The sequence below is a fragment of the Tachysurus vachellii genome, chromosome 8 (assembly GCF_030014155.1).
Source record: "Tachysurus vachellii isolate PV-2020 chromosome 8, HZAU_Pvac_v1, whole genome shotgun sequence".
Classification (NCBI taxonomy): Eukaryota; Metazoa; Chordata; class Actinopteri; order Siluriformes; family Bagridae; genus Tachysurus; species Tachysurus vachellii.
Window position 1 is genome coordinate 26,236,738 of NC_083467.1, and position 18,135 is coordinate 26,254,872.

The window sequence follows — 18,135 nt, forward strand, 5'->3', positions numbered from 1 at the left end:
CTCGGAGTGGTGGGGCCTAACCCAGAAGTAGGCGGGGCTTGTCTTGAAATGGGCGGGGCTTTAACCAGTATGTTATTTTAAGCATGCAATTGATATCAGTTGATCAGAAATTGTTATATTTATTGCTGATTAGAAAAATATTTACAGGACAGCATCAGGATTGAGCTTCAGATCAATGGTTTTGATCACGATAGCAAACGAACTATATTACAGAACAAGTTTTGCAACAATGAAAACAAAACAATGCAGTGCAATTATGAAGTAAAATGTAATGAACAACATAACTTTCGTTTTTAACTTTTAATTTTTTTATGATCAGTGGGATTTTTTTTTTTTGGTTCTTTTTTTATTTTTTTATTTCCACACCAGGGGTGTGTGTGTGAGTGTGTGTGTAGCTTAATAATTAATTTGTAATATTTATAACACTAGCTTACTACCTTTATGTTTTTATGAAATACAGCAAAAACGTGTCAGACACTCAGTGTCTGGTTACTGGTTAGAGACAGCTGAAGGTTTAAAAAAGAAAAAAAATCTCCGACAGGCAGAGACGCAATGCGAGTCGCATTCTACCAAGCAAGCACCACGTCTGAAGGAACCCACGTTTACCAGAACTCGACTGGTTAGTAAGTACGTATTATTAACGTTACAACCCGATGTAAAAAGCTGAAGAAACCCTAAACGTTAACGGAAAAGACCCGCGAACCCGAGTGACTGAGGGAGAGACAGAGAGCTGTTCTGTGTGTGACTGTGAGTGAGCAGAGCGAGACACAGCAACACAATACATCTGTATGTGTGTAGGGGAGGGGCGCTGTGACTAGTCTATCATAGAACGCTGACACAATCAGCTACCCAATGATGATTTTCATTCAATCCGAGCACAGATATTGACTCGTATTACTCGTATAATACTCATACTCGGCAGAAGTGCTTTATCCGTACCGGATACTCGTTTCAGCCGAGTATCCGGCTCATCTCTAATAATTAATATCATCAAATGCTGCACTCAAATGGTTGGTTTAGAGAACAGCATCTGAGCATAGAGCTACTGTATACAGGAAAATTAAAATCATCAAATAATCTTGAATTATGACTCCTTTTGGCTGTTTAGGAATAAATGATGAAATAGCATGGCTGTGCCATAGCTAATGTATTTAAGTATGGTCTCTTTTAACGAATTTTGAAAAATCTTTGCTAGTACAAAAGAGTTACTCAAAATGTGCAGGGTTGCCCTCTGGTGGTCTGTGAAGCAAATGTCACCGATATCTGTTAGTTAGTTAGTTAGATAGATAGATAGATAGATAGATAGATAGATAGATAGATAGATAGATAGATAGATAGATAGATAGACCTTTATTGTCATTACATAGTACAGGTACACAGCAACAAAAGAGTACCAGAAGTGCAAAGAGTAGCAATTTTGCAAATAGACAAGTGCAGATAAATATGTAGCATATGTAGCATATGTGCAGCATGTAATATATATATAGATATATATGTAAACATATCTACAGTGAATACATATAAAGGCTATAAGATACACATAAATAAAATAATGCAGATGTATGTAAAGCACAATATGTGTTGAGGATGGGGAGTATAAAAATATACAATATGTAATATGTACATTTTATGTATAATTGTACAGAAGTTATATAAAGTATTTTTACAGCGTTCTAATGGTGTAGTGTAGCGTTCAGTAGGACAAAAAGTTCAGACATGGACAAAATTTTTGGTACCATTAACTTAAAGAAAGAAAAATACCCACAATGGTCACTGAAATAAAATTAAACTGACAAATGTAACAATAAATAAAACATTTACTGAAAATTTAAAAATGAAAATCAGCCATTGAATTGTGGTTCAACAGAAGCATTAAAAATAAAACCTCATGAATCTGACCTGAACAAAAATTATGGTACTCCACAAACCAATACGTATTAAACTGACTGCTGGGAAAACTCAGAACCCATCATTCAACTGTAAAATTGTACACACTGCCCTCACTCACCTGGAAAATATGGACAGCTGTGTTACTGATTATAGCTCAGCATTCAACACAATGATACTATCAAAGCTCACCAAAAAACTCCCTCAGACAGTATGAGGTATAAACCTTGTCAGGAGCCAGACTCAAAATGGAATTCATCAACATCTGGTTGAAATTTCCTCTGGGATTAGTTTTCATTGTTATGCTGATGATACCCAGTTATATATCTTATCAAAACCAGATGAAATATTTAAATTGTCTAAATTAACTGAGTAAGATAAAGGTATAAATGATTTGATGACTTGTAATTTTCTATTGTAAATTTTGATTAGACAGAAATACAACCCATCAGTCCAAAAACCAGTACACCAAATCTCTCACACATCAACTTCCATTTAAAGGGATGTACTTTAACTTTTCTCAACAGTGAAAGACCTGGGTGTTAAATTATTCAGCAACAGCCTTCTTCCACCTTAGAAATATTGCTAAGCTAAGAAACATCCTATCTGTATCTGATGGTGAGTAGCTAGTTCATGCATTCATGACCTCCGGACTGGACTATTGTAATGCATTACTAGGTTGTTGTCCTGCATCTTCAATAAATAGGCTACAGTTAGTCCAAAATGCAGCTGCCAGAGTTCTTACCAGGACAAGAAAATATTGTCATATAACCCCAATTTTATCATCTCTACACTGGCTGCCTGTTAAGTTTAGAATTGGTTACAAAATGCTGCTACTTATGTACAAGGCTCTTAATGGTTTAGCTCCCATGTATCTAACTAGTTTTCTAACACGTTACAATCCTTCACACTCTCTGAGATCACAAAACTCAGGACTTCTGGTATTTCCCAGAATATCTAAGTCTACTAAAGGTAGTAGAGCGTTTTCATATTTAGATCAAAAACTTTGTAATAGTCTTCCTGATAGTGTTTGGGCTCAGACACACGCTCCCAGCTTAAATGTAGATTAAAAACTTATCTCTTTAGTCAGGCATACACATAATACATCCCATAATACTGTGCTCTAGTATAGGCACATTATCATCTAGTGCTTGCTAATATTATGAACAGCAGCTATGCTAATTCCTCTCCACTGCTTCTCTCTTCTACCCATCCTGAGGCATCCAGAAATTGTTCCAGCTCCGATTGTCTTCCATGAAGATTTTGGACCTTACTGACCCTCACTAGAGATTTACCAGCTCCTGTTGGACTGTGCTTCATGAAGTATTTGAACATACTTGGGGTTCCCCTATGAGTCTGGTTCCTCTCTTGATTTCTTCCTTTACCGTTTTAGGGAGTTTTTCCTCACCACAGTCACCTCAGGCTTGTTCATTGAAGATAAATACAAACACATTTAAATATATCTAATATTATTCTTAAATATTTTTATTATATTAAACTTTACATTAACTTTTTGTTTGTGTTAATGTTCTGTAAAGCTGCTTTGAGACTATGTCAACTCACTGCTGGCAGCTTCACCTATGAACACAATTCGTCCTTTGCAAATGCCCAAAATACTCACTCACTCACTCATTTTCTACCGCTTATCCGAACTACCTCGGGTCATGGGGAGCCTGTGCCTATCTCAGGCGTCATTGGGCATCAAGGCAGGATACACCCTGGACGGAGTGCCAACCATCACAGGGCACACACACACACTCTCATTCACTCACGCACTCACACACTAGGGACAATTTTCCAGAGATGCCAATCAACCTACCATGCATGTCTTTGGACCGGGGGAGGAAACCGGAGTACCTGGAGGAAACCCCCGAGGCAGAACATGCAAACTCCACACACACAAGGTGGAGGCAGAATCGAACCCCGACCCTGGAGGTGTGAGGCGAACGTGCTAACCACTAAGCCACCGTGCCCCCCTCACGTCAATCAAAAATTGTAAATTATTGAATCACACAAACCTTGAAGTGAATTAACTATTGGAGAGAGAGAGAGAGAGAGAGAGAGAGAGAGAGAGGGAGAGAGAGAGAGAGAGAGAGAGAGATGATTGGAGTGAGTGTAATTTATTAATATTAAAGAGATAGTTGATCTAAAAATTAAAATTCTGTCATCATTTTCTCACCCTCATAATGTTACAAACCTGTATAAATTTATTTGTTTTGACGAACACACATGTAGATATTTTAAGGAATGTTTGTAACCAAACCATTCATGAGCCCCATTCACTTGTAGGGAGCACTATTGGGATTTGGCTACAATCACCACTGAAGAGGAAAACAATAGAGTTGCAAATCTTAATGAACAAGGAAATTTCATATGGATTGGACTGAACAGAACAATACCACATGTAGATGCCTGGCAGTGGTCTGATGGAGAGGTTTTTGATTTCACAAACTGGTTCCCTGGTGAACCCAATGATATGTTTGGCCAAGAGAATTGTGTTGATATGATTCTAAATCAGTGGAATGATGCTGACTGTGAGTTAAATAATCCTTCATTTGTTATAGGAGGTTCATTTTAGTGAATGAGAAAAAAACATGGGAGGAGGCTCTCCAGCACTGCAGGACTCATTACTCTTACCTGGTCATTGTGGATTCACAAACACTGCTAGACCTGCTTAAAACAGAGACTGAAAAAGTCCAAACTGCCAGGGTGTGGACAGGCCTGCGTTTCGTCAATGGAAACTGGCTCTGGGTGAACGGGACAACACTGGGGAGCCTGGTATCACTGCCTCAATGCCCAATCCAGCCCTATAGCTGTGGTGCATTCAACTTCAACACGTACGTCTGGGAGAACAGAGACTGCAATGAGGAGCTTAATTTCCTCTGCTATTAATGAAGGTGAGAAACATCCAGATAGTGGAAGTTTTAAAATAGTCAAAATACAGTGATATTTGATAGAATTGTAAACCCTGCATTGAAATAAAACATTAGAAGTTCAATGCACTTTAACTTAAATATATTAAGAGCTGTATATATTTCCTCTTCCATAACAGAGGACTTTCTTCAAGTGGAATAAGAAGAATATCTCTATCAAGAATCATTCTTCGAGATTTCATTGAGACCTAAATATTATGTACTATGTTTAACCTTAAACTTTGTTATAAAAATGAAAGAGAGATTCTGTCTTATCAAAAACATATGCAGGTATTTCATGTTTTCTCCCTAATATGTTTCTGTTTAACCATTTCGTACTAGTCTGGTGGTTGTGTTGGCTATTTATATTAAAAAAATTAGAAGTTAAAAATTTTAAAATAAAATACAAGCAATTAAGCTATACATGATGCAGTGAAAGCATATATTACATAATTCTAGAGTGATGATAATAAATGATAAAATATTTTGACTACTGTGATTTGAATAACATTTACAGATTTAGCCCTTGTGTATACATATCAAACAAATTAATTAGATGCAATTGAATTGTAAGGGTTAAACATTTAACAAAGCTGAATTGGGTTTCACCTAAATAAGAGGTAGCTTAAAATGATGGAAGTGAGAAACCATGAAAGATTGAATAATAAAAGAAATCAATCATCCAGTGGTCAACACAATTACTGAGTATCGCTGAGCTTTACACTGATGGATACTGGACTGTAGACCCAGCAGTAGTGTCACAGATCTTTTTCTTTAGAATTAATTAAATTATTTGGGAAAAACTCAGAAATATGCAAAAAGTTATAAATCATAGTTCCTTAAGAAAAGCTTAGTGGAACTAAAGTAAAACTAGCGTAATGACAAGCACAACTGCTGCTGCTAGAAGTAATAATAAACCAGCTGTCAGAAAACAGTTATTATTTAAAAATACTATAATCAATTATTTATGTAAAGAGTGCATTCATTTTTATATTTTTCATTAAGTAGATTTTATCTAAATAAATTGACAATACACATGTCCCAATGATTGTGAAGCAAGTGTACATAGACAAATAAATGTTAAGTTTGTTTGATGGTTGATTTTTATTTATTAATTGGGGGGGGGGATTTTAATGCCTCTATACAAGAAATACAAACCCAGACTCAAAGCACTGAAAGTTAAGATTACATCATACTAGAGTGACCCAACAGCCTCTTCATTTTCAGCTGACAGATTTGAATGGGAAATCTCATGCACAATGATACGCTTCTACTTCAGTTTGCTACTTTAAAGTTTGAATATGATGATTTGAATGATACACGCTCACTCCTTAAAAAAACAAAAAAAACCCCAGAACTTACACTGAATCACCAGGCTGGACCTTTATCATAGACTGAGAGATAGCAAGAAGTACTTTAGTAGCAATCTCACTTGCTTTGTAAAGTATGGACAGACAAAGGTATCAAAATCTAAGACAGCAACTGCTCACTAATTAACTTGAGTAAAACCTTTTACTGTATGTCCAAATACCAGTTCTGCTGGACTGAATCCCAGTGACTCCTAAAGACTAGGGATGAGCGAGTACAGCATTATCTGTATCTGTATCTGTTAACCATATGAATTATCTGTATCTGTATCTGTACTCGGAGTGGGTGGGGCCTAACCCGGAAGTGGGCGGGGCTTTAACCGGTATGTTATTTTAAGCATGCAATTGATATGGGTTGATCAGAAATTGTTATATTTATTGCTGATTAGAAAAATATTTACAGGACAGCATCAGGATTGAGCTTCAGATCAATGGTTTTGATCACGATAGCAAACGAACTATATTACAGAACAAGTTTTGCAACAATGAAAACAAAACAATGCAGTGCAATTATGAAGTAAAATGTAATGAACAACATAACTTTCTTTTTTAACTTTTCATTTTTTTATGATCAGTGTGATTTTTTTTATTTTATTTTCCACACCAGGTGTGTGTGTGTGTAGCTTAATAATTAATTTGTAATATTTATAACACTAGCTTACTACCTTTATGTTTTTATGAAATACAGCAAAAACGTGTCAGTGTCTGGTTACTGGTTAGAGACAGCTGAAGGTTTAAAAAAGAAAAAATCTCCGACAGGCAGAGACGCAATGCGAGTCGCATTCTACCAAGCAAGCACCACGTCTGAACGAACCCACGTTTACCAGAACTCTACTGGTTAGTAAGTACGTATTATTAACGTTACAACCCGAAGTAAAAAGCTGAAGAAACCCTAAACGTTAACGGAAAAGACCCCCGAACCCGAGTGACTGAGGGAGAGACAGAGAGCTGTTCTGTGTGTGACTGTGAGTGAGCAGAGTGAGACACAGCAACACAATACATCTGTATGTGTGTAGGGGAGGGGCGCTGTGACTAGTCTATCACAGAACACTGACACAATCAGCTACCCAATGATGATTTTCATTCAATCCGAGCACAGATATTGACTCGTATTACTCGTATAATACTCGTACTCGGCAGTGCTTTATCCGTACCGGATACTCGTTTCAGCCAACAGCAAACATCTGCGGTAAACCCTCAACCCTTTCCTTGCCCATTTTGATACAAAACCTTTGGAGCATTGACTTAAGAGTCTGGTGGAATCACTCCAATGCACCCTGGGACTCCGGATGGTAAGCTCTAGCTAATTGGTGCTCAATACCCAGTTCATTTAGCATCTGTGTAAACACTCTTGATGTAAAATTAGTGCCATGATCTGACTGGATCACCTTTGGCAAGCCAAATATGGAGCAAAACTTAATGAGCTATTGAACAACAGTTCAAGCTTTAAGAAGAATTGCTTCAGGCTAACGAGTTGCAGCACACATTATAGTCAAGACATACTGGTGACACTGGGGTCAAGGGACAAACCTTACCACCAGCAAGCTCATTTCCCAGAATAAGACTGACAAGGGTTTGAAGACTTTAAGAGGGGGCTCAGGCCAAAACAATAAACATAACCCATCTAACTAATTTAGGGAGAAACTAAATAAGCAATGAAAGAAAAAAGAAAAAATTACAATGCAAAGACTGGACAGAATCTTAACCTTAGCAACAAACTGATATTAACAGACTGCTGTTACAAATAAATCCTGTCTTCTAAGTAAATTAAGCAATTCCATGGCCAAATGCTCTTTTTTAAATAGTTTAAACTCAGAAAAAACAGGTTTCTTTAACAAACTGCTTATTTTGAAATACTCTCTTATACAGTATTTGAAAATATAAAACCATTACATGAAACCAGAAAAAATGTAAATGGCAACAGCAACAATCATTCTGCATGTTTCAGGGTATACATTTTCTCACAATGCAACAATGTTTAAACAAAGTTGAGTAAAACAAGACAGATTAATGCCTATGAACATCCAGAGAACTACTGTAAAACATTTCAAGTGCAGCTTGGTTTTCAAAGACCATACTTTTGGAGAAAGCTTAAGTCCATTGAGATCCAGAAAGAGTTTTTGAAAAACCTCAGAAGTGTATTTCAGATTTGATGGATACTGTAGATTTAAGGCATAAATCAGAGCCATTTGAAGGGCACAAGCTTTTGCAGTATTTTCACATTTTGCCTGCACCGGGCATCAATGATGTGCTCTGATTAGTGGCATCATGTTTAAGAAGGTTGTGGTCATAAGTGTTGCCAGTCACTCTTAAAGTAAAGCGGCTTCTGTTTTTGTGGTTTGTCATAGATAAACGATTAAAAAATATGAGCAAATGAATAAATATGGAAAATTACACCCTGATACAAGCATTAATCAGTGATCTCATAGGCTCATGAATGGATGAGCTCACTAGGGAGAATAACACTTGCAGGATTTACTTTTGTGATGAATGTATCTGCTTTTTGAACACTCCAAGAGGGAGGACCTGATAACTTGCATTATCTGAATCACTGGAAACTGCGGTTTTAGCTAAAAACTTTCTTCACTGTGAAGAAGAAATGTCACCTACATCTGGGATGGCCTGAGGGTGAGTAAATAATTTCTTTTATTTTTGGGTAAACTAACCCATCAACATGTCTGGGACTCACTTTGCTGTCTTTGAATAGGTTCTCTGCCACTTCTCCGAGATACACAATGAGACTGTGGCCTGTTAGGAGATTTGAAATAATCAATATTGAAAGACTGAACCTCAAATACATTAGTTACAAAACCTAGATAGTAAATTTTGTCCAAACAACCTTTGCATTTTAGTTTGAAAATATGTAAAGGTTTAATGATGTCAAGGAGATCCAGGAGATGGGAACACATAATTTTGATTTCAAATAACAGTTGTTGTCATAAATAGAAGATAAAAGAACATTGTTTCCCAAAGGAAAGGAGAGAGAGAGAGAAACAGACACTGAACTATGGACACAGTTACCTACTCCTAAAAGATTGTGTTCTAATTCAGGCTGAAAAGCGAACTCTGTGCCATTTTGTGCCAAGTAGCGCATAATGTTTTGTTTTCTAAAATAACATGCTAGCTTCACAGCAACGTGACTGCAGCTAACGCAAATTTACAGAGGAATTTGACACTGTATACTATAGTCACGACAGGTCTAAACCAACATGTCCAGGCAAAAGCGCGTAGTATTTAGATTTTTTTAAGAATCACTGTACAATCATACAAAATAAGATATGTCGAACAAAACATGTATCAAGCAAAAAGTCACGCATTCAAGGGTTTTAGACTTCTTTTGTAAAAACTTAGAGGTTTTAAGATGTGTATATATCCTAAGAATCAATGAACATAAATACAAAAAACAAATCTGTGTCAACAAAATGTAATCGAACAAAAATATATTACGTGTAAAGTAACACATTCAAAACTAACACATTTTGCAGAAAATGTACAGAATTAAATGATGACAACTCAAGTGTTAACACAATTACCAAATACATTAAATAAAAAAAATCTAAAATAATTTGCATTTTCAACTAAAACTTACCTGTCAAAGAAAATGGAAATGCCCTTGTTGCTGATCACGGGTAATCTTCTTTTTCATGCATGCGCAGATTACCATCTTAAATTCTACTTGATTTTCTAAAGGAACACAAGTACTATATTAATTCTTAAGTAAAAATCTTAAGTAAAATTTACTCGACTGTTGGATGTTTAATGTTTGCAAGTCTAAATTAAGTACATATATATATATATATATATATATATATATATATATATATATATATATATATATATATATATATATATTTTACTTAATATACTTAATTTTACTTAATATAAAGTTTTCACTTTAACAAAATTATTATTTGCAAAAAATGCATATATATATGTATATATATATATATATATATATATATATATATATATATATATATATATATATATATATATACGTATATATATATATATATATACGTATATATATATATATATATACGTATATATATATATATATATATATATATATATATATATATATATATATATATATATATATATATATATACGTATATATATATATATATATACGTATATATATATACGTATATATATATATATATATACGTATATATATATATATCTATATATTTTTTTGTTTGTTTGTTTGTTTGTTTTGTCTTATTTACTTAGACTTACAATCATTTTTTACAGTGCATAGTCCATGTTCCTATTTAGTTCCATATTCCTTGTACAAATTAAGCTTTCTTCAATTTTTATTGACTGTTATTACAATGATCCAGCAAAGCTGTGCTCTTGTAAAGGTTTCTGCTCAGAGCTGAGGTACTTCTCAGAGATATCTGTCTTATTCTCTGAAATAGCGAGCTTGTATTATGCCACAGAGCTTGTATTAGGTAACCACATTACCACCTAAACTACATTATAGATATATAGATATATATCACTGGTATAGATATATATGGAAGCAAATATGAAATATCAGTTTAGAAATTGACAAGAAGTTAGGATTTGTATTTTTGCATGTGTTAACTATTACTACTACATGAAAGCCAAACTTCCTTTGCCAACAGCACTGGCATCATTGTTAATAATAATAATAATAATAATAATAATAATAATAATAATAATAATAATAATAATAATAATAATAGTTTGTGTATTTGTGGAACAGCATTGTTTATATCCCAACTGTATAAGTAATGTTGACATGATACTAGAGAGGTATTAGATCAGAGTAGAATGTGAGGCCTCAGTGATTCAAGCTTGTTAAGATCTGACTTCTGTAAATGCTCAGTAGGTTTATCTTAAATGGTGAAACACCAATTTATGTAACGCTTGTTGATGCTTTCTCTAGAAACATATCCTCAGTCTCTACTTCAAAGTCACATTGTCCAACTTAGTATTAATGTGTTTCTGCATATATTTGTATGCATTGTCTCTATTTATCCAGATGGAGGCAGAACACTTCTGCTGTTCTTCTTCTGCAACCTCTCATTTTTCCACCAACTGCCTAAGCAATACACACATACACAGAACAAGACCACAGAACTCTCAGAAGAAGAGCAGACTTTCCTCTGTCTTCTGTAAGGTGAGATGTCAATGTATTAATAGAATGAGCATTGAAGAGAAAGCAACGGGAGAGTCGCAGTGGCGGTGAATGTTTAAACGCTGGAGCTACACTACAATGAAGACTCACAAATACACAGTCATCATCATCTTTAGCATTTTCCTCCTGATCAAAGGTAAGCCTGGTAATGTTTCATGTTTCAAGGCTGAAAGTAGAATGCTTCTTTTAAACTTTATTGTGAGAATTATAGTTGTTTCATAGTAGTACATGCTTTGTAGCTTGCATTCATGGATATGCCTTCTGAATGTATTCTTCAGTGCTGAAAGACATGTTTCACATGACTGAAAAGCACAATCAAATAAACTAAGCAGTCTAAGGGACATAGTCATCTAAACTTCAACCTAAATCAAGAAATCTCATCTCTACAAGACCAAGAGCTAAACAATATCTATGCTTCTTTCTTCTGTAAGGTGGGATCGTCATTAAGAAATCCGTGCTGGAAGGCAAGAAGTTCATCTTCCATCTGCCGAATGTGGAGTCTGACACAGACATCAGCGCAGTCGAATGGAAACTGGCGGACAGAAACAAACTGCTGGCTCACATTAGCTTGGACAATGCTAATAAGACAATAAGATTTTGGGAGGAAAGCAGATTTCAGTTCATGCAAAATGGGTCAATGATTATCAGAGATGTTAAACAAGAAGATACTGGCAATTACACTTGCAAAATCATATTCCAAAACAACACAATTGAAATATATATCATCTCATTGACTTTGTACTCAGGCAAGTACAAAGCTCTTTAAATTTGAAAGAGTGTTGCATGCAAAAGCATGGTTCTTTAGCTATGTCACTGTTGAAGAAAATACCTTTGACTCACTTCACTAAACTTCACCATACAGCCTCATTATTTCTGGTATTTGTGTGATCAGGTCTTTGTTTCATTTTCCACTTGTATCATAGATACATTATGTTTAATTTTTTGTCAGAATGAAATTGTTGCCTATTAACAACTAAGTTAAAATTTCTTTTATGGTCGGTCTATTTTCACATTGGTTAAAAGTTTCTTGCCATTGCATTTGACCACCTGCTGATAGTGGTGCGGTGGAATTTAGCCCTTGATAATATTTACTTAAAGAAACGTGCAGCAACGATTTAGTCCTTTAATCCATCTAGCTCTCTCGACTCTGTATCAGCAAGTCAGCTTCCATAACATTCATGTTAATAGCGCCATCAATGCCACTTTTGTCATCTCATAGATCGCTCACTAACCAAGCCGAGCCTCTGCTTGACTTCAGAGTCTGCACTGAATTCTGGAACTTTCAAAGCCATTTCCAGTATGTCACTAATGCAGCTCTAGGAACACCCTGGATACAACAGCATATCACATCATTAGGTCACTGTTTTACTTATCTTTGATTTCTCTTACATTACAGAAAATACAGAACAGACCCCTACTCATGACTCCACTTCCACTACAACAGGTAACAGCTTTCATTTAATATGTGCAATAATAAATATATTTGTTATAGTCTACTTCAGATATATATTCATAATTGCAGTGCAATGTTCATAAATCAACTGGATTAAAGCAGTGCAGAAAGATGACTGAGTGAGATGAATATACACCATGATTTGGAGCTCACATTTAATGCAATATTAAATACTTAAAAGCAAAATGAATCATAACAAGAGATAAATAAGGTGTGCAAACCCCTCAGGAGTTAAAAAGGTGACAACCAATTGGACAATGCGGGTAAATTCTAAAAGCACATACAACACATTTACAGCATTTGGCAGATGCTGATCCAGAGCAACTTACAGTACAGTACATTATCTCATTTTTGTTCAAATGAGCAATTGAGGGTTAAGGGTCTTGCTCAGTCGCCCAACAGTGGCAGCTTGGTGGACCTGGGATCAAACTCACATTTCATACACAATGTCAACTTAAACTGAGTTAAATAATACATAATATTATAATGTAAATATAATGTAGATTAAAAACCATTCAAGGTATTAAAAAAGCATTTAAAGCCACATGATTGCTAGAGGTGCTACAGTTTAAATGCTGCAACATTTACAGCCAGTTTCCATTAAAGGGAATTTCACTTCACTCTCATTCAGTTAGATTGACATTCCCTTTCGACTATATACAGCATTCACAAAATCTGACTTAGACAGTTAAGGCTGAAGCATAATATCAGAGGACAACTAGACTACTGTCTACATCAAAACGGACTGTTGTTGAAATGTCTCAACAACTTAGTAGGTGGAAAACAGACCTCCATATATCTTCATTAAAGCATTAAGGATCATTTTAATTGGCTAATTTTTTTTTAAATTGAATGCACTGAGTGAATCCACTTGAGTTGACCGACACTGATATTAGGCCTACTGTAGGTTGTACAGTAAATCATATTTACAGGACATATTGAGCAGGACAATGACTCAAGTCAAGTCAAGTCAAGTCAAGAAGCTTTTATTTTCATTTCAACCATATGTAGCTGTTGCAATCAAGGGCGTTGATTTGGGTAGGAACGGTAGGGACATGTCCCTAACAAAATCCAGGGAACACTCAATTGTCCCTAGCAATAATTCGACCAAGCCTATATATATATTTATACATAACCACTGATGTCCGTCTGTGTCTTGTGCTTTTTTGCTTATTTAATTTAACATTTATCCAGGAATCAATAAATAAGATAGAAAATATTTTACAACGGCGTTCTCGGTGCTCTTCTGAAGTCAACAACAATCTCTTTAGTTTTATCAACATTCATAGACAGGTTGTTGGCTCTACACCAGGTAGTTAGCTGTTGCACCTCCTTGCTGTATGATGACTCGTCGTTCTTGCTGATGAGACCCACCACAGTCATGTCATCGGCGAACTTGATGATATGGTTCGATCTGTGTATTGCTTCACAGTCGTGAGTCAGCAAGGTGAACAGCAGTGGACTGAGCATGCAGCCCTGAGGGGCTCCAGTGTTCACTGTGGTGGTGCTGGAGATGCTGTTCCTGATCCGGACTGACTGAGGTCTCCCACTCAGGAAGTCCAGGATCCAGTTGGAGAGGGAGGTATTTAGTCCCAGCAGGCTCAGCTTCCCAATCAGGTGCTGAGGGATGATTGTGTTGAATGCTGAACTAAAGTCTATGAACAGCATTCGTACATAAGTGTCTTTATTGTCCAGGTAGGTGAGTGCTAAATGAAGGGCTGTAGCAATGGCATCGTCTGTGGAGCGGTTTGAATCATACGCGAACTGTAGGGGGTCCAGTGAGGGTGGTAACTGGGTCTTGATGTGCCTCATGACGAGCTTCTCGAAGCACTTCATAACAATGTGTGTAAGCGCGACGGGAAGTTAGTCATTGAGGCAAGACACTGTAGACTTCTTTGGGACGGGGACAATGGTGGTAGTCTTGAGGCACGTAGGAACAACGGCGCTGCTCAGGGAAATGTTGAAGATGTCGGTAAAGACATCCGCTAGCTGTTCTGCACCTTCCCTGAGCACCCTGCCAGGAACGTTGTCTGGTCCAGCAGCCTTCCAAGGATTAACTCTGCATAGCGTTCTCCTCATGCCGGCTGTGGATAGACAGAGTACCTGGTCGTCGAGGGGAGAGATGGTCTTCCTTGCAATTACATTGTTCTACACCTCTGTGCATAGTGCCGAATCCACTGTGGAATAGCAAGCAAGAGAGGATTAGGGTATTCTGATGTGGGCTATTCAAATCCCCATTCTAAATAGGAATCCAGCTTCAAAACCATGGAATGACATGACGGTTGCTGTCTATCAGTGACAAACAAATTACCTCTCCCAGCTTGAACAATTCTGCAAAGAGGAGTGGAGGAAGAACTCCTTATGCAACCTTAACCCTGTGGAGAAAGACTGGTAGCTGTACTTTCTGCCAAAAGTCCAGTGTAGTTCCTGTAGGTGTACATTTAAAAAGAGAAGAGATACTGGTTTTGTCAATATGTTCACTCCTCTCAAATTAAAATGATTCTCTGCATTCATGTGGTATGTTGTGTTGTTTTGAAGAGGGAAAACTGATCCAATTCAAGTTCATGAAGTTTACAGAACCTAACATGACAAAAAAAAAAACAGTTTAAAACGAGATTAATTTCTTTATAACCGTGTATATATATAATTCCACTATATAACTTAGTTGTTCCTTATTTGAGACAAGGCCATTTTGTGTTCAAATTAAAATGACACCACCACAAATGCTTTAAGAACCTATATTAGCACAATCTTTATTTCAAGTTTCCTTATATTTCAGTGGACCAAGGACTTTATATAGTGCTGATTCCAGTGACTGGAGGATTTCTTTTACTTGGCAGTGTGATAGTCATTCTTTTAAAATGCAGAAGAAAATCTTCAACTTTGGGTAAGGAGAATAATTAATTTACTATTACACATTCAGCTGGAATTCCTTTTTACAATAATCATTTTGACATTTTATTTTTTATTTATTTATATATTTATTTATTGTGTTTTTTTTTTTTTTTTTTGTGTTTTTTTTTTTTTTTTGCAGATGAACCCATTTACATGAACACAAACCGCAAGTGTGACAGAAACCCACAGACAAGAAAATAGCCCAGATGTGGCCAGAAGGAAATTAAATGAGTATATGTTCCAAAAATCATGTTCCTTTAAACTATTTTTGACTTAAATGTTCTAAGTCAAGCAACATGCTAAGGCTTGCCTCTGCAAGACCTGACCTGAAACAATGTGTGCTAGTGTGTGGTTTTACAGGCAACTGTTTTTAAGGGTCTGTTCCGGCTTACGCATTTGCCAGGAAATTGTTTCACATGCATGTCTTCTGGGCAGAGCACATGCAGCTCTTTTATGTATTATTTTGTATCTCAAACATTATACTTGACAAATTTAGCCTTTTCTTTTTAAACATATTTTTATTCAGAAATATAACACTTTAGAATTACAGATATGTATAGAAAATTACGTTGTGTAAGAATTGTCAATTGCAACCAAATTTGAAAAATATTGAGCTCTTAAAGGTTTTTTGGGTGTTCCTTGGAAGAAATGCTTAAAGGTTTCATGCAGAACCATACAGAAAAAGAATTTTCATAACACATCTAAGTACATAGGTATCCAAGCACCTTTAGCTGATTTTAAAGAATGCATTACGTTTCATTAAAGAAAGTTTTCTGTAAAAGACTTCAATTTTCCAGTGAACCATTGTCTAAGTTAACACTCGGGTTGGATAGAATGTTTTTGTATGCTGTAGCTGGTGTGTATTAGATAATCAGTGACAATCCGGAGCCAACAAGGGAGCAGACAAGTAGGCTAAAAAATGACCATCTGCTAGCTGCAAAGAATTGTTAAGACAGAAATAATTTCACATTGTCTGAATTTTTATTTTAAGCTATCTTAGCTTTATACTAACATATGTAGCTACAAATAAATAAGACCAACAAGATGATTCCACTAATAGTTATCTACAGACCCCCAGAGCCATATGCTGAATTTATCTGTGAATTTGTTGATTTCATTTCAAATGATTTCATTAGTTGTTTCTCTTAACAAAGCATTAATTGTTGGAGACTTTAATATTCATTCAGAAGATCCTCTGAGAACAGGTGTGTCCATCCACCCATAATAGAGATCAGCATGTTGAACATATATTTATGTCTGCTACTGCAGAGAGGTTCATCAACAATCTCCCAGAATTATCACCCATAACTGGAACAATATCTGACCCCACAGAACTTGATGAGGTGACTGATAACTTATAGATTATTTTTAGATCCACTGAAAATAATCTGTTCTTTCCTTAGAATTCCCTAAAGTATGCCAAATAAGGCAGATAGCATTTTGGAAAGGATTACTTTGAACTGAGAAAATAAGAATGCAATGACTAAATGATTAAAAGGTTTGTGTGGCAGTGCAAGGAACTACTGGGACAATTCACTGCCAGTTCACCAGAGGGGGAACTGGCAGGTATATTGCTAATCCTTGTTCAGGGTCATGTGATTCTGTCATGTGTTATGCCACCTGTTCGTAGTTATCGCTAATGTGTTGCCTTATATATACCTGTCCTTTTGTGTCTGTCTGTCTTTGTTGAGTTATTGTCTACTGTCGTGTTTGGTCTGCCAGGCTGTGTTTTGAGTATTCTTGCATCGCTTTGGTTGTCATGTTTCATGTAGGGTTTTGTTTGTTATGTTCTGTAATTAAACAAGGACATGGTTTCAATACTGTGCACGGGTCTAAGTTGCTGCAACTTCCTTAACCCTCTGAAGTCTGAGGGTATTTTTAGGGCCTGGAGAAGTTCTGTCATACCCTGACATTTGTGCTTTTTTCATTCATTCATTCATTCATCTTCTACCGCTTATCCGAACTACCTCGGGGTCATCTCAGGCGTCATCGGGCATCAAGGCAGGATACACCCTGGACGGAGCGCCAACCCATCGCAGGGCACACACACACCCATTCACTCACGCAATCACACACTAGGGACAATTTTCCAGAGATGCCAATCAACCTACCATGCATGTCTTTGGACCGGGGGAGGAAACCCCCGAGAACATGCAAACTCCACACACTCAAGGTGGAGGCGGGAATCGAACCCCCGACCCTGGAGGTGTGAGGCGAACGTGCTAACCACTAAGCCACCGTGCCCCCTGTGCTTTTTTTAGTTGCTTATAAAGTCTAATATCACTGTAATCAGCACAAACTGGACTACAATAATGTGAGCAGCATGTATGTACATGATTGTGTTTTTGAGAAAACAAGGTTTATGCGTGGTTAGTGAAAAATGAAATATTTTAAATCACTTGAATAAGGCCATAAAACACACACACAAACACATGGATCTTGTAGCCTAGA

General features: G+C 36.3%; 1 protein-coding gene across 1 annotated transcript; it reads left to right on the top strand.

Moving 5' to 3' along the window:
- The first annotated feature begins 10,957 nt into the window (after positions 1-10,957).
- Positions 10,958-17,502, top strand: LOC132850733 (uncharacterized). The gene is made up of 5 exons (XM_060877395.1): positions 10,958-11,472; positions 11,768-12,082; positions 12,733-12,780; positions 15,569-15,676; positions 15,824-17,502. The coding sequence occupies exons 1-5, from the start codon at positions 11,388-11,390 to the stop codon at positions 15,883-15,885; spliced, it is 618 nt and encodes a 205-aa protein (XP_060733378.1). The 5' UTR covers positions 10,958-11,387; the 3' UTR covers positions 15,886-17,502.
- The last annotated feature ends 633 nt before the right edge of the window (positions 17,503-18,135 follow it).